The 24,577-nt window shown below is 43.5% G+C and overlaps 1 protein-coding gene across 3 annotated transcripts in view; it reads left to right on the plus strand.

Moving 5' to 3' along the window:
- LOC141084081 (transient receptor potential cation channel subfamily M member 7-like) overlaps window positions 1-24,577 on the plus strand; it is a 166,054-nt gene that overhangs the window by 44,018 nt on the left and 97,459 nt on the right. For all 3 annotated transcript variants that reach the window (XM_073568497.1, XM_073568498.1, XM_073568499.1), the window contains exons 2-10: window positions 10,663-10,742; window positions 14,761-14,799; window positions 18,376-18,574; window positions 18,885-19,098; window positions 19,516-19,640; window positions 19,741-19,912; window positions 20,046-20,220; window positions 21,231-21,354; window positions 22,054-22,126. In XM_073568497.1, coding sequence (XP_073424598.1) covers window positions 10,663-10,742; window positions 14,761-14,799; window positions 18,376-18,574; window positions 18,885-19,098; window positions 19,516-19,640; window positions 19,741-19,912; window positions 20,046-20,220; window positions 21,231-21,354; window positions 22,054-22,126 — 1,201 coding nt within the window. The remainder of the gene's footprint in view (window positions 1-10,662; window positions 10,743-14,760; window positions 14,800-18,375; window positions 18,575-18,884; window positions 19,099-19,515; window positions 19,641-19,740; window positions 19,913-20,045; window positions 20,221-21,230; window positions 21,355-22,053; window positions 22,127-24,577) is intronic.

Consider the following 24,577-nt stretch of genomic DNA (forward strand, 5'->3'; position numbering starts at 1 on the left):
AATGGCCCTACAATCCTCAGGTTGTGTTCACACTTGCGCTTTGATAGTAAGGTTTTCTGTTCTGTTTTTAGGAACAGGCATAAATTGATATCGGCAATGGATCTGCTGCATAAGGCTAGTTTCACACTAGGGTTAGGAAGCGCAGCGCACGGCTGCCGTGCAGCTCCGCCCCCTGCCGCGCCTCCTCCGGGCAGCTCCTCTTATGGGCGCATGACGCTACATGCGACCTGCGTACCCTATCATTAGCATTGGGGCTACGCAGGCCGCGCGCTGGTATGATTTTGACGGAGCAAGCGCCCTTTTGACGGTGCGCCGAGCGCACCAAAATGCAACACAGTGCGTTTGGCGCACGTCGGCGCGCCGTCAAAATCATACCAGTGCATGGCCTGCGTACCCAATGCTAACGATGGGTTATGCAGGTCGCATGCAGCGTCATGCGCCCATAGGAGGAGCTGACCAGAGGGGGCGTGGCAGAGGCCGGAGCTGTACGGCAGCCGTGCGCTGCGCCTCCTAATGCTAGTGTGAAACTAGCCTAACCGATGCAAGCAAAATTATTGTTTCTGTCTTGGTTCTGTCATTTTTTAGATCAGAAGACAAAGTACCGCATGCAAAACGATTCCTTCCTTTGTGAAAACCAACACGCCAAGGAACCCAAACGTACCCCATAGTAATCAGTGGGGCTCCTCTGCTTCCGCTTGCATCTGTTATGCAAGAGATCCATTTTTGACGTTTTTCTATTGCTAAAAAGTGAGCGGGCCCATTGGCATGTTAAAACACAAGTGTGAACATGGCCTATCTTTGAAATGGTTGGACCTTTGCTATGTTTTACAGTTATTGAGGAAGTCTGGGGTAAAAGGCATATTTTTAATATGTTCTTGTTAAAGTAGTTGTCCAAGAAAGAAAAGTTATTTTTAAAACTGCTTAGTACAGAAAAAAAGCATACTCCTTTGACCGATGTCCCACAGCCTCCTTCCCAATGCTGCCCAGACCCTCGATTATAGTGGACCTCTGCTGCAGCTAGAAATTGGCTACATAGGTGGCATGTTCCTTGTGTTGTGAGGTCATCGGGCAGATTGGCAGCGCATACACTGGCGCATCGTGATATGAGATTCTCAGCGACAGAGGGGAGGTAACGGATGTGTGATCATCCACTTGTGTTATTATCTTCTGTGCTGTGTGAGTGAGGAGTATATCATTTTATGACCTTTCACTGGCTGTTAACAAAGGGGAATTCCAGTAGAGATATGGACAAGGTACTTGTCCCAACAATGGTCTTCATGGCAACTACAGTCTGTGTTCTTTCAGTGAAGAAAACTAAAGCCCAGTTCTGTAGTCGTGGGTAAGAACTACACAGGATGAATTGGAAGGGGTTCCTTTTTTATTTTCTCTTAATGGCTCGCATAACTCCTTGTGTTTTGTATCTGACAGCACACTTTTATCCCCATTTTAAATGCTTTCTGCACCGCAATGCATTTCAACTGAATGTGCGTCCTCGGATGCACATTGAGTTGAAACCAGCGAGCCCTCCTCTACATCGTGCTTGGTGGCCCGCCAAGGACCCGAGCCAAACGGAGAATAGCCTGGTGTCCTGGAGCTCCAGTCCGGCTCTGAGTAGATTGTTATAGTTTTGTGAGAAAAGTTTCTTTCTTTATCGCCTTAAGAGATTTTACGGTAAGAACCAAAAATCCATCTTTATAACTTGTGTTTTCATGATTTAAACCACAGCTCTTTCTGGAATTTTCTGTCCGGTGCCCATCAGTGATTGACAGCCATTTTTGTATAAGTTTGCAAGCAGAGAATGGCTGTCAATCACTGATGGGACTGGACCGAAAATCCCAGAAAGAGCTGTGGTTTAAATGAAACCTAGGTTATACTGAGATTATTATTACAGTACTATACAGTAAGGTCTAGAAATAATTCTCTCTGTCTCTGTCTCTGTCTCTGTCTCTGTCTCTGTCTCTGTCTCTGTCTCTGTCTCTGTCTCTGTCTCTGTCTCTGTCTCTGTCTCTGTCTCTGTCTCTGTCTCTGTCTCTGTCTCTCTCTCTGTCTCTGTCTCTGTCTCTGTCTCTCTCTCTCTCTGTCTCTCTCTCTCTCTGTCTCTCTCTCTCTCTGTCTCTCTCTCTCTCTGTCTCTCTCTCTGTCTCTGTCTCTCTCTCTCTCTGTCTCTCTCTCTCTCTCTGTCTCTCTCTCTCTCTCTGTCTCTGTCTCTCTCTCTCTCTCTCTGTCTCTGTCTCTCTCTCTCTCTCTCTGTCTGTCTCTCTCTCTCTCTCTCTCTCTCTGTCTCTCTCTCTCTCTCCTGCGATTCCTTTAAAATTCTTTATTTTGCGGATCCGTCAAAAAAACGGACGGGTGGCATCCGTTGTCATCAGTACTGAAACGGATCCGCCATCCGTCCTTTTGGCGGACTTTGACTGATGCAAAAAACTGAAGTGTGAAAGAGGCCTAAACTGTTTAATGACCTATGATGAGCAGTGTCCATCCTAGGTCACCTCCCCCTCTTTGCTGCAGGCTCCGGTGATGAGCCCAAACCTTTTCTGGCATATGATAGCTGATCTGATGAGCTGACAAGTTCCCCTAACAACTGCTGGTAGAATCGCGATCCACCCGCGGCTGTTAACTAGTTAAATGCCGCTGCTAATTTGACAACATTTAGCTTCAGCAAACCGGTTGTGCTTCTTCGCTCCACCCATCGGCACCCGTGTCGCCATGACAACCCGGGGTTGTCATTGCCAAACTGCTATGAGTGGCGCCCGGTGGCTGGCGCTCATAGCAGATGAGCGTTTTAGCTACACATAGCAGGGCTTTGATTGGATCATCATAGCTTCTAGTCTCCCATGAAGACTATTGAAGGAGGTCTTCATGGGAGACATCACCCCCTACATGCCCCATTCAAAATAAAACAATAAAAAAAAGATAAATACACATTTGGTATTGCCCGATCAAGATGAAAAACAATCCAATCTGTAAACGGTGTAATTTTCATCACTTAAATAAAAAAGAACCTAGACATGTCTACTACCCTCTAACGACCTGGAGAATCATAATGGCAGGTCTGTTTTTAGCATTTGGTGAACATGGTAAAAAAAATAAAAAACGTAACAATTGTGGAATTACTTTTTTTTTTTTTTCTTGCAATTTCACCGCACTTAGAATTTTTTTTTTTGCGTCCAAAGCGCCGCCAATACTGACCATGGAAACATACCCTCATAGTTTTGGGAAGAAAAGGAGCAAAAAATGGAAAAGCAAAAAATGGAAATACCCCTGGGCCTTAAGGCTGTGTGCACACGTTGCAGAATCTGCTGCGTATTTGCCTAAATCTGCAGGTAAATCCGTAGGTCAAAAGACCTGCAGTTTTACCTGCGGATTAGCCTGCGGTTTGACACCTGATCATGGAGCAGGTGCCAGATCGCTGCGGAGTCCGCACAAAGAAGTGACATGCTCCGGATTTAAAACTGCGGAAAAATCTGCAGCATGTGCACAGCGGTTTTCATTTTTCATAGACTTAAATGGTACTGTTCAACGCAGCAGAAACTGCTGCGGATACGCAGGGCCAAAACCGCTGCGGATCCGCAGTATAATCGCCAACGTGTGCACACACCCTAAGGGGTTTATTAAACCTGAAAGTCTACACTTCAGTTGCATCTCGGTTGTTTCATTTTTAAATAAAGTGTCCTGTATGGATTAGTTCAATGTCCAAATATTTGTGAACCTAAGCATATATCGGTCTATCCGCTCCCCCTGCTCTTTAACGTGCTGCCTGCAGATTGTACTACATTTTTATGGTGATGGGTTCCCTTTAAGGGTTAACCATTTGATACCTTTAGCGCTTGCCTTCAGCTGTTACTATTGTTTGATAAAACAATCCAGCAGCCAAAATAAGAACAAACACAGTAAAACTGAAAGAAGCAAAATTTTGTTTATTACTATGCAAAAACAGAGCGTGCTGCTGCATTAAACCCATGATCTATTAACTGCACCCATACGGATTCATTATTGCACTTAGCCATGACTGAGGGTTAATTATGAAACATGTCGGCTTGATCAGAGGCTCATGTCAGTTATGCTTTTACTGCAGCACAATATAAGTGATATTTTATTGGAAATTCCATGATGGCTTGTTCTTCTATTTATTTATTTTCTACATACGGGTTCATTGGACTATGTTGCATAATAATAAATCACTGAGAGCTAAAAACAGAAATATGACTAAATTGATAACCTTGTTTTTATATAAAAATGTGGCATTTATTTGCAGGTGTGAATAATCTGCACAGATGAAAGGCAGCACACAACGGCTGCTTGTCAGCTCCGCGCCTAACTTATCTGACTGCAGATCTGCTTGTTTTGACCCCTTCTGTTAGTGGCAGTAAATTGATGCCTGCAATGGATTTTTTTCCCCCATTTGGTTGCTGATTGATAAACTGTTCTAATTTCCATAGTGAAGATTGTAAGATAAAGACACTTGATACTTTGGAATTTGTGCCTCTGAGCTATAGCGGTGCCATTCTGAGCACAAACTGACCTGTGACTTATCACGTGGCCCTCCATTGGAAAAAATACAGGAACAGCCTGGGAGGGACACATTCCCACGGCAGGTGGAATTAGCCTGGCTTCACATGATGGGAGCAATAAACGACCGGAGATTGTGCACCACGCCGGATAGATGTCTGTGCCGCCGTGTCTATATGTAAATGTAAAGTGCATTTATGGGTCAGATCTTGTACCGGCCTGTTATAGAAGATTATGCTGATTCAGTCTTCGGCTGTAGCTTGGAGGTTAAGTACAGGTATGTTCACAGTTCCATAAATCATAGAATCATAGAATTGTAGAGTTGAAAGGGACCTCCTGGGCCATCTGGTCCAACCCCCTGCTCAAAGCAGGATTCGCCAAATCATCCCAGACAGATGTCTGTCCAGCCTCTGTTTGAAGACTTCCATTGAAGGAGAACTCACCACTTCTCGTGGCAGCTTGTTCCACTCATTGATCACTCTAACTGTCAAAAAGTTTTTTCTAATATTTAATCTGTCTCCTCCCATTCAGTTTCATCCCGTTGCTTCTAGTCTTTCCTTGTGCAAATGAGAAGATGATCCTTCTACAATGTGACAGCCCTTGAGATATTTGTAGACCGCTATTAAGTCTCCTCTCAGTCTTCTCTTTTGCAAGCTAAACATTCCCAAATCATGCAACCTTTCCTTATAAGACAGGGTTTGCAGATCGGTCACCATTCTGGTTGCTCGTTTCTGAACTTGCCCCAGTTTGTTGATGTGTTTTTTTTAAAATGTGGCGCCCAAAACTGGACACAGTATTCCAGATGAGGTCTGACCAAAGAGGAGTAGCGGGAAATAATGACTTCACGTGATCTAGACTGTATGCTTCTGTTAATACATCCTAGAATTGCATTTGCCTTTTTTGCTGCTGCATCACACTGTTGACTCATATTCAGTTTGTGATCTATTAGTATACCCAAGTCTTTTTCACATGTGCTGTTGCTTAGCCCTATTTCTCCCATTCTGTATATGCTTTTTTCATTTTTATTGCCTAGATGTAGTACTTTGCATTTTTCCCTGTTAAAACCATTCTGTTAGTTGCTGCCCACTGCTCCAGTTTATTTATATCTTTCTGAATCCTCTCTTTTCTCCAGTAGTAGCTATCCCTCCTAGCTTAGTGTCATCAGCAAATTTAATCAGTTTACCCTCAATTCATTCATCTAAATCGTTGATAAAAGGTTGAACAATACAGGGCCCAGGACAGAGCCCTGTGGTACCCCACTTGAGACATTCTTCCAACTGGATGTGCAGCCATTTACGACCACTCTTTGGGTCCGATCACTAAGCCAGTTATGAATCCACCTAACAGTTGCCTTGTCCATTCCATACTTAGTCATTTTTTCAATAAGGATTGTGTGAGATACTTTGTCAAATACTTTGCTGAAGTCAAGATAAACTATATCTACAGCATTTCCTTGATCCACCCAATCAGTGATTCCGTCATAGAAGGAAATTAAGTTAGTCTGGCATGTTAAAATTTTTACTGTATCAGCCACATGAAATGTGAAAGTAAGCTGCTGATCTGTGTCCGCACCAATGTAATGAGCTTACCAGCCTCTGCCCGGTCTTGGATACATTCCCACAGTGGGTTTTCGGTTCATTTTTGGCGCTGCTTGTGTCTCTTTGCATCAAAAACCCAGCAGCATCTTGCATTTCCAGCAAAGTGGACGGGATTTCTAGAGATCTGATGTCCACTGTGCTTTTTAATGCTGAATCTGTCCCGGGATGTAGATTTGAATTCTACACCACGTCTGTTTTTCTTGCGGGCATGTTGCGTTTTCTGTGGGGAATTTCCCCATAGACATTCGATGTGGAAAATCCACACAAAAAAGTACATTTGTTTTTAGTGCATTTCCAAGGCGGAAATGCATCATAAATGCATGTAATACGTACCCAAGTATAGCAATAAAGTTTTGTCAAAGCACAAAATCGGTGTGTGCCAAAAGCAAAGACTCTGCCTATAGTTCAGCCACGGACCATGAGGATCTCATTAACTGAAAACTTCTAACACTGATTTCACAAGAACCACAAGACTTATTTATTCACCTCAGGTATCATTTTAATCAGTGTAACCATGTCAATATGACAATGCAGGTAGTTTACTTGGCACAATCCTGCTGATGGGTTTGCTTTAAGACCTTTTCATGCCAGTCCTGGCTAGCTCCACCAATAAGTCAAAAGTTGTGACACAACTTACTCCATAATTGATTGGAGCATCATTCCTGGTGAGGCGTACAACACTGGAAAGATGTGCCAAAGTCACAGTGGCGTGTGCCTTTTAATGAATTTGGTGCATCCCACTCCACAACACCACTTATTTATGACTGTTACATATATCTGTATTAATGAATTTGTGCTATAACCACAAACTGCTGTGGTTTTGCAGTGTTTATTGGCCGTACAGCTTTTACAGGTGATACATGTCAGAAAAAAAATCACCTGTAAAACCCAAGCGGCAAAGAACCATATTGTGCACCCAGCTCAGTGAGTTGAGGCTCCAGTGGAGAAATGTATTCTTTAGATTGCAACAGTTTTCTTTGGTAACAGGACAGAAAAATGGCATTCTGAATGTAGGTGTAAACTGAGCATAACTTGAAAGTGTATATCTAAGTGGTAAGCAGCTGTTTATGCCGGCCTTAAAAGGAACTGTACACTACCTGTTGTCCAAGGTTCTTCTGATTGGCTGCAGGGCTCATATGCCATAAGGGTATGTGCGCACTTTGCAGGTTCTGCTGCATTGTACAGTACCATTAAAGTCTAAGAGAAATGAAAAACGCAGTGCACATGCTGCGGCTTTTTCCGCACGGATTTTCTGCAAATTTAAATCCGCAGCATGTCAATTCTTTGTGCGGATCTGCAGCGTTTTGTCACCTGCTCCATTATAGGAATCCGCAGGTGTCAAAACGCAGGGGAAAACTGCACTAAATCCGCAGGTAAAACGCAGGTCATTTTATCTGCGGATTTGGCCAAATCGGTGCTGAAAAATCTGCAGGGTAATCCGCAACGTGTGCACATACCCTTAGTGTCACGAGTGACTGCTGGTGTGGGAGCAGAGCATATGGTTTCTTGATTTTACGTGGGTGACGCCTTCATTTAAAAAAAATTGTTGTCCAGGTAGTAATCTCTTTAACAGGAAGCGATCATCAGAAAACAATTGTTTAAACTAGGATTTTGTTTTATGCTTTTTTTTTTCTGTGTTTAATTCACAATCTGAAATAAAATAGAAAACTTGCAACTTTCAGTTTGGCCAGGTGGACATTTTTGGACACTTAACTTCCTATTTGAGGTAATCCACCAAACATGAGCCACACTGAGCAGACTTGGATCCTATCTTTTGCATTGAAGTATTTGATTGTGTGCAAAGGTCACTGTGAAGGAAAGGAGCATGCAGGGTGAGCTCTGATTGTCAGATCCTGCAGTATTCATTGTCAATAGAGGTTTTACTTGTCATTGTAATCCTGCCTTTGATAATAAAACTGTTGAAAACTCTTCCTTAAAGTGAACCCAGGTCAGCAGGATTTTGCTAAGTATATTACAGACACTGTCAGGTTGGTAACACTGATTAACACCTGGGTCGCAGAAATCCGTCTTGTGGTTGCTGTTTAATCTATATTTCCAGTTTTCAGTTAATGAGGTAGTTGTGCTTCAGGGTGTCCTGTGGGCGGGTCTTTTTTTTTTTTTGGTGCCCTCTTCTCATTCATCCTTATGAGCTTAAATGACAGGTTACTGAACCTTCAGTGACCTCCCTCTATTTTTAAATACGCCCTTGCGTGGTTCATATTGTGGTCCCAATTTTTTTTTTTTTTTTTTTTTTTTTTTTTTTTAACTACAGCAAAATGGTGCATGTGAGGTAGCATCTATCACCGACGCAATTTTGCTGCAGCCAATTTTTTTTCCCTCCCATCAAAATGACGCTGATGTCGGTGCCATTTTGTTCTAGTTAACTTTTTTAAGACCACAATATGAATTGCATAAGCACAGTATTTAAAATAGGAGGCAGGCTCAGTGAAGGATCAGTGACCTGTCATAAACCCATACAGATGCGTATGCAAGCAGAGTACCACATACAGCGCCCCCACAGCCTCGCCTCGGAGCATGAGAATCTCATTAACTGAAAACTGAAAATAAAGATTAAACAGCAACCACAAGACGGATTTCATCAACCAAAGGTATCATTTTAATCAGTATAACAGCGCCAACCTGATATTATAGTTTACTTGGCACAATCCTGATAACAGATTCGCTTTAAAGAACAGGAAGTCTTAAGGGTATGTGCACACGTAGTTTTTAGGTTGTGCGGATTTTGTTGAAAAAAAAGTCCTGCTGATTATCCTGTGGTTTTGCCCTGCGGTTTCACACCTCATAATGGATAAGATGTGAAACCGCAGCGGAATCCGCACAGAGAATTGACATGCTGCAGATTGTAACCCGCAGCAAATCCGCGCGGAAAAATCAGCAGCATGTGCACAGAGTTTTTCAGTTTACCACTGAAAACCATGGTACTGTACAACACACCTAAATCTGCTGCGGACCCACAGGGCCAAAACCGCTGCGGATCCGCAGCATAATCCGCACCGTGTGCACATAGCCTTATTGGACCGCTGAAGTGGAGCTTTAAATGTAAGTCCCCTGCCTCCAGTCTCATCTCATACTCCCCTTCTGCCACTTTCATTGTTTTCCAGCATTGCTCCTATCTCTCCAGTGAAAAGTGACCTGTTGGCGGCAACAGTGTTTTATGGAGCGCACTGGAGGTTAATTTTTAATAAATCTGAGAAGCTTTTTCTGGCTGTGATAGACTTGCATTGAGAGCTTAGGACGTAACTTCTGACTTCCGGACAGTCAGGAGCTGCACTTAGAAGATGGCGTTGCGGCATCAGAGCGGTGTCGAAAAAAGGTGAAGATGCAGGAGGGAGAGTATATGTCTGGGGGCAGGGGACTTGCATTTAAAGCGTATCCTTCCCTAACTACACTACCTGTCCCTACTTCCTTTTTGATGACACTTCCTTTGAGAACCCCAGTGCATGCTGGGATACTTGGTGTCATCAGGAGGCAGAAGCTGTCGCAGCCCCTGTCTCCTCCCTGAACCAAAGTCAACGCTTCATTTCAGGCCCTGGGCTAGTCCCTGCGCGATGTGCACAAAGCCAATGTGCTCTGTTACTGGCTCAGATCACATCGCACAGGGACTAGCCCAGCCCCTGAAATGAAAGTAACTTATGGCGCTCGATTTCAGGGAGGGGTCAGAGGCTGTGACAGTGACCGCAAACTCTATCCCGTGATGGCTCTTTGAGTATCCCAGCATGCACTGGTAATCTCAAACAAGGAGTCATCAAAGGAAATATGAAAAAAAATAGTAGTTGAGGAAGGATATGTAATTTTTAATTGGGGATCGGGCTGTCTGCTTCCACCTCCCAAACATGACGGGTAACGATCTATTTTAGTCATCTTTTATATTTGAAAACGTCACTATATGACTATGTAGTTTCAGGTTTAACTTATCTCCTGGGATAGGGGTTTCTTTTTTTATGACTGCCTATGCGCTCTATGGGTCTGACCAACTACTGACATTGCTTAGGACCAATACAACTTGGTGCACAGGTCTGTGGCGTTTTTCAATTTTTGTGGTCAGTACACTGGAGGAGCCTGGGCATTTTACTTACCTTATCCCTAGGATATATTGGCAACTTTTTACTATGCCTAACATGTTTTAATGTGGAAACAGGACGCCCATGTTACGATCTAGGGTACTTAAGTCACTTTATGATGTTCTTCTACTCTTGCTAATTGTGTCTGCTCACATCTATTCTATATATGTTTTGCATATTTATGAAAAAAATTCTGTCATTTTTTGTAATAAATGTTACTTTTTTCTATGTTGGCATAGATTCTGTTCTTCCTCCTTTTTCTCATTACAATTTGAGTCGCTGCTTTAATGTATCTTCTGCCTAAAAGGGTAATATTTGCACCATTATTGGATAGCTAATTATGAGTTGGAGATTTTTTGTAATTTTTAAGTAAAGTATAATAGAAAATGGTTAAAAAGAGAAGGATTTAGAATGCATATTAATTTTCAATGTCAGACCACCCCTTTAAATCTAATTGTATTTTTTGGTTTCAGTCCCAGAAATCTTGGATCGAAAACACTTTCACCAAGAGGGAATGTATCTACATAATTCCAAGCTCGAAGGATCCACACAGGTAAGGATCCACTCTTTTTGATGATCAGACCTACACATTAAAAGGGTTGTCTAGTCCTAATATACAAGTCTGCAATCACTCTGTGACTGCAGGCTTCTGAATCCTCACACCAAGCACACTGACCGCAAGTATGTGATTTGCATGATCGCAGCCACATTCCCACTAATCTGTTTCCGACCTTTACATACTTGCATTGAGCGAAGTCGTGCCATCTAGTTCTCACATAACTGCATGTATTGAAATCACATACTTGCGGTCACACTCTCAACTTTGGCACCGGAGAATCCTCACATCCCACTCAAGTTTTTAGTTACCTAGTGACTGTAGACTTTTAGTTTAATATCGGACAACCCCTTTAAAGGCAACCTGTCAGCAGGATTGTGCACAGTAACCTGCAGACACTGTCAGGTCGGCGCTGTTATACTGATTACAATGATATCTTGATTTATGAAATCCGTCTTGTGGTTGTTGTTCAATCTATATTTGCAGTTTTGAGTTAATGAGATTATCGTGCTCTGGGGTGGCCTGTGGAGGGTCTTCATGTGGTGCGCTGCTTAGATATTCATGTGTATGGCTTCTGACAGGTCCCTGATCCCTCAGTGATCTGCCCCCTAGTTTACATGCTGCATATAATATGTAATGGGGGGGGGAAATCACATTCAGCATGTGCTGTATAGCATGATCGCATCTATAATATGCATTACATTATTTTATTTAGGCAAATACATTTGTTCTAAAAGTAAAGAAAAAACTGTCTCAAAATGACGCTGGTCGCGCCTGCGCAGTAGCATCCATCGGCGATCCGATCGGTGCCATCTGAGTAGACATTTTTTCTCCCTGGCTAAATGGCACCTGCGCTGTAGCATCTATCAGATCATTTTGAGACAAACTTTCAGCCTTTTTTTTTCCATTCAGAATAAATATATATCCTTAAGGAAAAAAATGTTAATACACATCATGGCATTATAGCTGCGATCATGCTGCAGCGCTGGCGCTGCAACCTGTCAGCTGAATGTGATTTCCCCCCCCCCCTTCAATACATAGTTTTCATTATGCAAATTAGGGGTCAGGTTAGTGAGGGATCAGTGACCTGTCATAAGCCATAAGGATGAATATCTAAGGTCTCTCTCTCTCTCTCTCTCTCTCTCTCTCTCTCTCTCTCTCTCTCTCTCTCTCTCTCTCTCTCTCTCTCTCTCTCTCTCTCTCTCTCTCTCTCTCTCTCTCTCCCCTCAACCAAGCTAAAGCTGTCATTGTACTCAGTATATCGACGCCAACCTGACACTTGTCTGTAGGTTACTGTGGACAATCCTGCTGACAGGCTCACATTAAAGGGAATCTGTCAGTGTTTTTTTTGCTATGTAATCTGAGAGCAGCATGATGTTGGGGTAGAGAGCCAGATTCCATTCGTTTGTCAATTACGGTACTACGCTGTGTGTGTGTTGCTTTATCAATAAATTCAGTGTTTTATCTGCAGGAGATAATCACTACATGTCTCCCTAATCAACTTCTGTGTGTAACCTCGCCCCCACCACTAATGTAGCAGCTTTCTGTCAATTTCATATGTCCAGCTTTCTGTGTAGATTAGTGGAGTGGATGGAGTTACAGAGCTCAGCATTCTCAGCACTGCTAGATCTGCACCAGAATAAACTGGGATTTTATCAAAATGACAGCATGAATACTAAAAAGTGACACATCGCTGGAATCGGTGTCTCAGCCCCCTACATCATGCTGCTCTTAGATTACATAACAACAAAAACCTGGTGAAAGAGTCCCCTTAACTTGTGACTGCTTGCAAAATGAATAAGAAGAAAAAACTAAAAAAGACAAAAAAAACAGTAAACACTTTGAAATTGAAAAGTTGGGCTTTGTGATTGTCTCTCAAATTTAGATCAGGCAATCATGTGTAGGATATGAAATATTCAGATTCACGGTGATGCACGGCTGGCTTGGGTGCACTGTGTATCATGTTTATTAGCACATAGGAGCACTATAGTAGGCGTTCTCCCATTAGGAGGTTACTTTTCTGCTTTAGGACCGGGCAGAGGTCTCCTGATGTCCATGTGGTTATTGTACCTGTACTCTCATAGTATACGAAGTGCAGACATAGTGGAAGCTTTTAGATGTCATGTGAACTCAGATTGATTTGTTCACCTGACACGACGCATTAATAGAACTGTAAAGTTGCTTTTTGGCAATTACACAAAATATGAAAATATCCTGTTTACATTATGTGCAATATTAAAGCTGTGTTTATTTTATTTTTTTATCTTGTTGTCAGACTTCCTTGCAAAATATGTCCGTCCATAGCTTATGAGCTATTTATTTTTTGCAATTGATAGATTATGCTAATATAGAGTTAACGACTCGTTCCCACCGCAGTGGAAAAGTGGTGTTAAGGCTCATTCACACGTCAGTATTTGGTCAGTATTTTGCATCAGTGTTTGTATGCCAAAGCCAGGAATGGAACTTACCAAGAAAAAAAATATAATTGAAAGGCTGATGTCTGTTCTTTGTTTTGGAAACACTCCTGGTTTTGGCATACAAATACTGATGAAATACTGATCAAAAATACTGATGTGTGAAAGAGGCCTTACATGGCAGCCATTCAAATGGAATACCAAACATGGCTGGAGTCGGCCTGATTGAAGGCTTCTTGTGCTCGGCCGCTGTGTTCTGCCCCTTATAGGCGGTCGTGAACAATGAATCCCATTCTATTAGGTCCGCATTCATTAAAAGGATAATGGGGGCGTTTAGTACAGAGGTGATCCGTCCTCTGTTTCAGCAGTGCCATAGACAATGAATGAGGCTGTAGTCGAGCATGCACACCACTGGCTCTTTCTCATTTTCTCTAGGGGGTCCCAGTACTCAGACCCCATGCAATCATTAAGTTAACAACTATCTAACAGCCGACAACTTACAATCTTCGGAATACATTTTTAAGCATTATGTCACTTAACCACTTCTTGACCTTGGGATTTTCCATTTTTGCATCTTTCTCTTCCATAACTATTTTATTTTTCAGTCAATATGGCTCTCCATGCATGTGTTGTGACTGTGACAGAGCTGTGACACATGCAGCTGCCGTGCTGATCAGCCGGCGCACTCCAGGTATTCTGGTTCCCTCTGCAGCTTACTCGTACGCGCTATAGCTTGCCAAATAAGAGGGAACCTGAACAAATTCGCTCATCCCTATTGACAACAGGGGTCTTCTGCAGACTCGCCATTGTCATGCCAACCCTTCGGTGCTCCATGATCTTTTTACGGGCTCCGATGGGCGTGGTTTGACGTGCTTCCGGTGTGATCATGTTAAATGTTGCAGTCAGAGATTGACAGCTGCATTTAACATGTTAACAGCCCCATGTGGATCACCATTCCACCTGCGGCTGTTAGGGGCACTTATCAGCTGATCCAATCAGCTGTCTTGTGCTGGAAAAGATACGGGCTCAGTGCCAGAGCGCATATCAAACCTATGACGTACCTATGTCATAAATCGTGAAGGTGTTAAAGGGAATTTGTCAGCAAGCTTTGCTATGTAATCTGACAGCAGCATATAAGGCAGAGAACCTGATTCCAGCAACATTAATTACTCTTGTGTGTTCTGTCATTTTTTTTTTTTTTTTTGCAGGTCTAGCAGTGCCCAAATGCTGAGCCTTGTATAACCCTTCACACATGACTAATTGGCAGATTTTGTGTATTATGTACACTAGCAGCTTTATGTCAATCAGTGGTGATGTAATGCGAGCAGTTGGCTAGGAATCACCAGACACCAAGCAATGTAGTAATAATCTCCTGCTGATAAAACACTAATTTTATTGAAACAACATCATACAGCCTAGAAAGTGACACATCAATGGAGTCAGGGTCTTTGCCCCTACATAATGGTGCTCTTAGATTTCATAGCAAAAATCTGTCTGCTGACAGATTCTCTTGCAAATTAATGTGATGCTTTTATTTCTCCATCTATAGGTCCTCAGAATGATAGTGCATCAGTTTTTATCTTATTTTTCTGTCTTTACAGATGCCTTCCAGGATGCCAGATTTGCCAGCAGCTTGTGAGGTTTGTGCTATTGTCTCAAAAGATCTAATCGCACCTTCTGTTTGTGTAATCTTTTATGTAAGTGTGTGCTCTTATAACAGATTATTGTTGATACTGTCAGTGTTTTGGCAAATTACCACTTGTCCTCTTGGTAGGTCTTGTGTGGTTTTATCTGTATATGCTAATATATATTTACACTGGGAGATTATAATCGCGCAGGGTAAGAGGGCTGCTGATCACCTGACTAATGCTTTGTTCATCAGGTGAGATTGTTTGACTTGACTTGACTGCTTCAGGATCCCATTAACTTTCTAAAATATCACTGCAAAGTGAAGCAGCTTCATGCTATTGTGTAGACACTGCAGAAAGGGCAGAGATGGTTTATAACCGTCAGAGCCTTCTTGATCACTGTATGCCCAGCGCTAAAGAAGCATGGTGTATACAGTAACTAAAAGCGCTGATGGTGCTTCCTCCTCACAGCGGTCATGTGATTGCCAAATATTGGGAGGGAGCAGGAGCTGCTGGGTTATAGATGACCCAGATAGCTCTGCTATTTAGCCAGGAGGCTGCATTTCCCCTGTAACTGGGGCTAATATACCAGGGAAATGAGGTGAAAATAAAAACATTTCAGTATTTAAATACCACACCACCACTCAGATCTTTTATGACCTTATGGGGGACACAGTGTGTAAAGTATAATACAAGATTAAAAGTTTTACAGCTATATAAACAGCATGTACTAAAAAACACAAGAATGTGCCTGGTCAGGAATGGGAGTAAATTTTCTGGTCTTGATCTGGTTAGACAAATCAATCATCATCCCTGGCACATCATCTTGTGTAACAGGATCAGTGCTGCCCAGACCAGCGACAGGCTGTGTGCACAGAACAATCTATTTCTGATTGTTCTGTGTGCACATGACCAGCTTGTCTGAACAGACTCCTAAGTGCCCTATCAGAATTGTATCCAGTCAGCAGCCATTTAACACATCGCAAATCTTGTATTGTAAAGGCAACATTAGTGTTTTTTACATGGACTGATATTCTGCCTTATACAACAAATGGAATAATGATTTTGTGTACAGTCCGCTGTTGACCTGAAGGACTTTTTAATCACGAGATATGTTGAAAATTATTCTTATAATTGTGCATTTTCAATATCTGCAGTGTGCCGCAGCTGCTTCCAGAAAAATGTTTGTCTGTGCTTGGGAGATCTTTAAAGGGCCTGTCACACTAAGAGATATCGCTAGCAATATCGCTATAACTAGTGACGTTATAGCGATATTGCTAGCGATATCGCTGTGTGAGATACTTACCTACGACCGCTCCCCCGCTGGTTATCGCTGATCGCGCGAGAACGTTCAGGACTGTTTCTCGTCGTCAGCTTCCTGTGGCGCTTCCTGCTGTGAAGACGAGCGACGCGTGGAGCCGGGCGGGAGGACGCAGGATCGCCTGGTGTGACAGGTAAGTAGCGATCCCCGTCCCCAGCGATGTCGCTAGTGAGATCTGCCTATGTGGCAGCTCACTAGCGACTACTTAGCGATGTACCAGCGATCCTGACCCCGTCATATCGCTGGTCGGGATCGCTGGTACATCGCTAAGTGTGACAGTACCTTTAGGCCCCATACACATTAGATTTCATATGACCCCACTGATTTTGGACTGATTGGCTAAACACCTAATGTGTATGGTGACCTCCCTACTTTTTCCTTAAAGATCAGGTTTAGGCATGTTGAAATTCAGCGGACAATCCTCGTGCAGGGAATAAGCTGCCAGCAATAGTTCACTCGCCTCTCCCCATTGAAAACACATGACTACTATTCCAAGCTTGTATGAATGAGTGGTTAGAACCACTTAACCGCTGCTCTTCTTGGCTTAGCCAGGTTACCTAGAGACTAGCTCTTAACTTCCTACTGAGATTCTCTTCGGCTGACCAACATTTTTTGCATTCTGCTCACAAATTTAGATGTATTTTTGGGGGGATTTTATTTAATATAACAACACAAAGTAGCAAATTTTTGTGAAGTGTAAATGTGGCTTTCTAATTATTTAAAAAATGTAAATCTGAAAATTCTGATGTGCGTTTGTATTCCGCTCCCTGTAGTCTGATACCCTGAAATAAAATCCTGATTAACCAATTGCCTCCAGAAGTCACATAATTGGTGAATTGAATCCACTTGTGTGTAATTTATTCTAAGTATAACTATAGCTGTTCTGTGAAGGCCTCGGAGGTTTTGTTTGGGATCAAACAACTTCATGAAAAGCAAGGAACACACCAGACAGGTCAGGGATAAAGTTGTGGAGAAGAGTTAGGTTATCATAAATATCATCTGAACTGACAAAGTGACATCAACCAAGAAAAGAGCTGTCATAAGTCACAATGTACCAACTATCTAGAGAAAAACTGCACAAGCAAGCGCAAATCCTGCAGAAAGAAATTGAGTAATAAATCTGCCATTAGTAGTCGGCAGTAAAGTTTTATTGAAAAGCAGCCAAAACAGAATACATAAAGGTAATGATAATGTTATACAGTCGGAGGTGAAGACTCAGAAGATGTGTTTTTTACCATGTATGATTTTCATCTAAGGAGGGGCAGCATGAGTAAGGGTTAATACACAGTACATATGCTGACAGCAGTAAAGTCACACCTCCAAAGTACAACTGTCAGTGACCAAATCCCTATAGCTTACCCATTGCTCCCAGTGTCTGACCACATCTGCAACCCAACTTGTGTTTCTTATGGGCTTCCTCGGGGGTTGTAGTAAGCTGTGTGATATATATATATATATCTCCACCGTTGTTGGAAATTGGCTGCAAAACCAAGCTCTGACCATCTCGCAGTGCATTATTTGAGCCACCATACAAAAATGGAAGGAGTGTGGAGCAGCTGGAAACCTACCAAGACATTGCCGTACACCTGAACTGACACTTTAAGCATGGAGAGCACTAATTGGAGAACCAGCCAAGAGGTCCAGAGTCAAGGTACTGTCACACCTAGCGATGTACCAGCGATCTCGACCAGCGATATGACGCTAGTGAGCTGCCACACAGGCAGATCTCACTAGCGACATCGCTGGGGACGGGGGTCGCTACTTACCTGTCACACCAGGCGATCCTGCGTCCTCCCGCCCGGCTCCACGTGTCGCTCGTCCTCACAGCAGGAAGCGCCACAGGAAGCGGACGACGAGAAACAGTCCTGAACGTTCTCGCGCGATCAGCGATAACCAGCGGGGGAGCCGGTCGGAGGTAAGTATCGGACACAGAGATATCGCTAGCAATATCGCTATAACGTCACAAGTTATAGCGATATTGCTAGCGATATCTCTTAGTGTGACATGCCCTTCACTCTGGAGGAGGAGCTGCAGTGATCGCAGCTCAGGTGGGATATTACTAGTATACTCCACAAATCTGGCCTTTATGGAAAAGTGGCAGATAAATGCAGGTCACAATTTTAGATTCATATATTTCAAATCTTTAGAAACCAATGTATCCTTTCCATTTTTTAAGGCACTCTATATACATGCTGGAATAACTGCATTTTTTTTTCTGCTCCCTGATTAGTAGATGACACAGGTAAATCTTTCTTTCCCTCTGGTAGATGCTGCTGTGGCCGCCTGGTCAGACAACATGCCTGCTTCACCGCCAGTGTCGCTATGAAGTACTCCGATTTGAAACTAGGTGAAAATTTCACAGAAGAGCTAGAAGAATGGTCTGTGGAAAAAAACACAGAAGAAAGCCCAACAGATGCGTATGGTGTTATCAATTTTCAAGGTGGATCACATTCCTACAGAGCAAAGGTACCGAGAACAGAAAGGCAATGTTTTTCACAATTTTTTTTTTTTTTTTTTTTTTTAGGAATGTTTTTACATCTGTTTTACAGTGAACCTGTTATCTGATACTTGCTGCTCAATCCGGCGGCTTTTCAAGAGTCTGACATACCTGGCTGAGTTTATGGTGCTGCCCGTGGGTTGAGCTGCAAGGATCCGCTGACTGGTTCTCTTTACCCCCTTGTAAATTTAGAAACCATTATATCCAAAAATTATTTTATTGTACTCTGCACCATACAAGAAAATACATTGCTGAAATAATTCATCTGTACTGTTCCAGTATGTCAGGTTGTCCTATGATACAAAGCCAGAAACCATTCTGCAGCTGATGCTAAGGGAATGGCACATGGAATTGCCAAAACTTGTCATCTCTGTGCATGGAGGAATGCAAAAGTTTGAGCTCCATCCGCGCATCAAGCAATTAATTGGTAAAGGACTCATTAAAGCTGCTGTGACCACCGGAGCCTGGATTGTCACCGGAGGGGTAAATGCTGGTAAGTCCCAAAGTACTTAAGGAATATCTCACATCTCTGGGTCTTTGTATGTCAGAAGTAGAGTTGAGCGAATTTTTCAAAATTTGGTTCTGGTTACAATCGGCAGCAAATATTGTAATTGCAATATTCGCTGAATGTCATTGGAGTCAGTGGGAGTGGAAATGGACCGAAAATGTTCGAAATCGATCTTCAAACATAAATTTGACACGAATAGAGTACCAATATGGCAAATTCAGATTCATAGAGTACCAATATGGCAAATTCAGATTCGGCGACCGATTCCAAACACATTCACTCAGAAGTTATGCAGCACTTCTAAATTAACACTCTCATGGCCAATTTGATGTTTAATAATTCTGAGGCCTAAGATCAATGTCGTCTTCATTTCATATTGTTTGCTTTACTGTGTGGCCTTAGGTGTTGCAAAGCATGTTGGTGATGCCCTAAAAGAGCACGCTTCACGATCCTCCCGAAAGATTTGCACTATTGGAATTGCACCATGGGGCATCATTGAAAACCGCAACGATCTGGTTGGAAGAGATGTAAGTGTTTTTTTTTTTTTTTGTTTTTTTTTTTTTTTCTTCTTAAGTGTGGGCAGTTTTTACTAATGTACATCCTAATTTGTTCTTTGCTTCTACATAGGTCATTGCTCCCTATCAAACGTTACTAAACCCCCTAAGCAAACTCAATGTGCTCAACAATCTGCATTCCCATTTCATCTTGGTGGACGATGGTACTGTTGGAAAGCAGGGGGCAGAAGTGAACTTACGAAGAGAGTTGGAAAAAACCATAAACTTGCAACGAATTCATGCACGTATGTATTTGGTGTTTTTGTAGTCATATTGTCCTTTAGTGGCTATTTAGGGCTAGAGCATTCATTTCCAGGTAGTTTTTGGAGTGTGTCCTTTGTAGATTATATTATGACATTTACGTTTCCTTCATTTCAGGCATTGGGCAGGGAGTTCCTGTAGTTGCCCTCATATTTGAAGGTGGTCCAAATGTGGTCCTCACAGTGCTGGAATATCTACAGGAAAACCCTCCTGTCCCAGTAGTGGTTTGTGAAGGAACTGGAAGAGCTGCTGATATTTTGGCTTATGTGCACAAGCAAACGGAGGAAGGAGGGTATGGCGTTAATAATTTATTAGGAAAGTTAAATAGTTTGTCCAGTTTTGGGACAAACATCTGAAGTCTATCTGACTGTCAAATTGTTACGACGTGCACCACATTGTCGGAATTTCACAGTATTGCCAGTACAAGCTGGTGGTCACATAACCTCATGTATGTGATTTGCATGCTTGCAGTCCTGTGCCAACTGGGCTCATCTGGCTTCTCTCGGTTCACCTCCATTGAGAGAAGCTGAACGTGTGTAGTTTGCATTTTGTCCGCATGTATGTAAATTGTGTACTTGAGGTCACGTGACCACCTGCTCAAACCTCCAATACCGTGAAATCATGATGGCGTGCGAACCGCACTCTTGTTGCAGTCTGAAGTCAGTGACTGCAGACTTTTGTCCCAGACCCTTTAAAAATAAACGGCATATAATGTTTGTTTATTGGCCTTGTGCAAGCTTAGATAAGTCCATCAGGGTCTTCTGTGCCATTATCTTGATAACCTATTCAAAAAATGAATACACCAAACGGAGTCCAAAACATTATAACTCAAATAAATTTATTACATAATTACCAATGAGTATACAGAACCAGACATAGTAACATACCATAATTACAGAAAAATACATGTAAAAAATGCATATAAAAAAGGACAAAGTGAGCACTATAAATAATCATGCAAAAATGATGAGGATAATAATAATAAAGTGCATAATATATATGGGCAGAAAAGTCAGCTCCTAATAAAGTGCATAAAAGATGCGCAAAAATTATATATAAATCCAAATCATATATACCCGTAATATGTGGCTCAATGTGTCCAGGCTCCCTCCAACGTACGTTTCGCCCACCGTGGCTTTTTCAAGGAGTGACACATCCATGGTATTGATAACATCCTTCTCCAGCACCACATTCCAAAGGTGTTGGTCTTTCTTCTCTCTTGTTCCTTTATTGGCCAGGTTTCGCATCCATGTGTTATCAATGGACAAAAAAATGTATTATTTTTTTTTTTTTTTTTAATAGAAATCTTCCTGAAGGTGCAGATTCTGAAATCATTTCAACCATTAAAAAGACTTTCAACTTTAGCCATTCTGAGGCCGTCCATCTTTTCCAAATTGTTATGGAATGTATGAAAAGCAAAGAACTTGTAAGTTGCTACTTAAATTGTAATTATGTAGCGCTGTGTCCAAACTGTCAAATGCATTGGGCCGAGATATGGCACGATATGTTATATATACATTTTACACAGGCATGCTGACAATTATGTGACTTAATTTAACTGCTTTCGAACTGCACATAGACCTTAAAGGGGTATTCACATCGCAAAGATCCTATGCCAATATGTAGTAGAATGTAATAGTAATATTAGCAAATTAGAAATGTAGTATAGAGAATAAGAACTATGCCTCTTACACCATGTGTAGGGCATTGCAGTATCTTGGGTATCCATTGGTTACGACCACTATTAGCGATCTAGCTGTCACTGTATGAGTGGTCATAACCATGGATAGATCTCCTGTTAGTTGAGAAACCGAAAAGATTGTCGTGTTCACGGTTTGTTAGCTTTTTTTTCTGTGAGCATGACTATACAGACACCGTCTGCCTATAGCCATTTCTGTCACAAGCTCACTTTTACATGAATTTATTATGGAGTTATGTAGAGAAGTTTTCAGTAATTTTCTCCTGTTTTGCACTACATGCCGCCAAAATTAATTGAAAAAAAACAAAAAAAACCTTTGAGCCGAAGTTGAACATGCTGATCCATTTGTGAGATAAATATATAGCTATATTACAGCCAGGGGTTTAAGGGCTGCAGCGCTAAACTGATGGTTTTCCTCTTATTCAGATCACTGTGTTTCACATGGGATCAGATGAGCATCAGGACATTGATGTTGCAATACTAACTGCTCTGTTGAAAGGTAATTTAGCTGTTCTAGACACTGATCACAATCCATTGTGTTGCTGGTCTTTACAAAGTGAATTGACAACACCCTTACCAGCCATGTATTTTTATGACAATGACATGTTAGATGATAACCGTTTATTATTTGCTTCCTTGGCTGATAAATACATAGTGGCGTACATTTATTCGGTCGTCCATGACAGCACCACCTGAGAGAGGGGATCCGCCCTTCAGGAACAGGAAACCTACAGATACAAAAGGGGCGGCACCTCTCCCACGCATCAGTTGGTTTCCTGTTCCTAGAGGACAGGACTCCCTACAGATCGTCCGTCATGGATCGTCGAGGATTCCCAGGCCAGCTGACCGACACAGGTAGCGGGGGGGGTCTCCTACCTCGGTCAGCGCGGGGTCCCTGGAAGCGCCACGGTGGGGCCGTGTAGGTCTCCATGGCAGTGGACGGAGCAGGTGGAGCAAAGGGTCCGGTGGACAGCCGTCTCCATAGTGCCAGCACCAGGAGGTATGTATTCCCCGGGCCCCTCCTGGTGCGTTCCCCCCCCCCCCCCGGGGTTCGGTCTTCTCCCCGTTCGGGCCGACGTTGGCGCCAAGTCGGCGGGCGCAGAGCGACGCACGTGGGGGCTGGAGGCATTTCTGAGCCGGGGGCGCCGTGCCGGCTCCTTTCCGCGGTCTCAGGTGAGCGGCGGAGGGGTCGCGGGGCCAGGAACGCCGAATCCGGTAGTCGGGTGCTGGCCGGCTTTCCGGTGTGCGTCGTGGAAGCGCGGCTGTCCTGGGTCGCGTGCGGCGGCTGGGGTGGGAGGGGGGGACTGGAACACGGGGCGGGGGGGTCCCGGGTGGGAGGTGCCTCGGCCAGAACCCTGCTGACCCGGACATCAGGAGGCTTTATAAGGCAGGCGGGGACGCTGCTGGGGTGCTTCTGAAGGCCCAGAAATGGATAGGACAGAAGCCCCCATAGACCAGCTGGACGAGGTGCAGGAGCGCCCGCAGAAACAGGCCACAGTGAAGCCTCATACGAGTGGCCAGCAAAAGAAGCAGGGACGAACGAGCGGACAGTGCCGCAGAAGTTCCTCCAGACTAAAGGATCCCCCTGCCTCCCTCCGTGATCCGGTACCTGCTTCAACTGCATGGGTAAGAGATCTCCGTGAATGTACCCTGATGCAGTGTTCCCTTATGATTTTTCGCAGGGGAGGAAAGCTACGGGAAACCAGAAGCACAAGGAATGTGCCCTCTGTAGTTGCCCCTTGCCAGATGGCCACCCTAAAAATTTATGTCAGCCATGCGTGCGACAGTCTGTAGGGGTTGAAAGGGAACAATAGTCCAGGGGTGGATTGACAGGCCCTTACACCCTCCCCCGTTTATACAGGTAGCGGAAGAGACGCCTGACTTCACTACAAGCCTGAGGGCGATAATCAGGACAGAGATGAAAGCCCTATCCCAAGGGGAATCTTCTTGGAGAAGAGAGGCTAGTTTTTCAGGCTCGGAGTCCTCGGTTGCCCCTAGGAAAGATGACTCCTCAGATTCCCCGGCCTCCTCTTCGTCTTCTTCAGATGAAGACTCTAGCCGGTTCTGCTTCCCCTTAGACCAAATGGATAAGCTAGTCAAAGCAATAAGGTCCACCATGGGGGTAGCAGACACAAAGTCAGAACTCTCAGCACAGGACATGATGTTCGGGGTTTAGATCCCAGGAAGCGCAGGGCCTTTCCATTAAATGATAAAGTCCAGAGTCTGATAGAGAATGGAAGAGGCCAAGGGGCACCTTGCCACCAGCCTTCAAGCGGAGGTACCCTTTTGATGACCCAGTGGTAAGCAGATGGGATAAGGCCCCTAAGCTGGACGCGGCAGTAACCAAAGCCTCAAAAAAATCCTCCATACCTTTTGATCACATGGCCTCCTTAAAAGATCCGCTGTATAAAAAAAGCGTATTCTTTTCTAAAGGGAACATGGAAGATGTCAGTGGGCGCCCTAAGACCAGCGATAGTTGCCACATGTACAGCGAGATCCATGATGGTCTGGCTAGATCAACTGGATTCTCAGCTGAAAGACAGAGCCTCGAGAGCATCCATTCGTAAAACTCTGACGATCATCCAAAATGCCGCAGCCTTTTTAGCTGATGCTTCGGCGGACTCTGCAAGGATGGCGGCTAGAACCGCGGGATTGTCTAATGCAGGTCGAAGGGCGCTCTGGTTAAAATGCTGGCCGGGAGATATCCAGGCCAGGTCCCGACTCTGTTCCATTCCGTGTGAGGGGGAATATCTTTTTGGCCCCGTCATGGACGAACTATTAGAAAAAGCTGGGGATGATAAAAAGAAGTTCCCCAGTCTGCCGAACCCTTCTTATAGATGTCCCTTAACCTGGAAGGGATATTTCCATAGAAGGCTGTCCAGAGATCAAGGCAGATGGGATGAGAAAAGAAGGAAAGGTACAGGATTTATGTTTGGAGGAGGGGGTGCCA

This window comes from Dendrobates tinctorius, unplaced genomic scaffold, assembly GCF_039654945.1.
Source record: "Dendrobates tinctorius isolate UK_male_01 unplaced genomic scaffold, ASM3965494v1 ptg000022l, whole genome shotgun sequence".
NCBI lineage: Eukaryota > Metazoa > Chordata > Amphibia > Anura > Dendrobatidae > Dendrobates > Dendrobates tinctorius.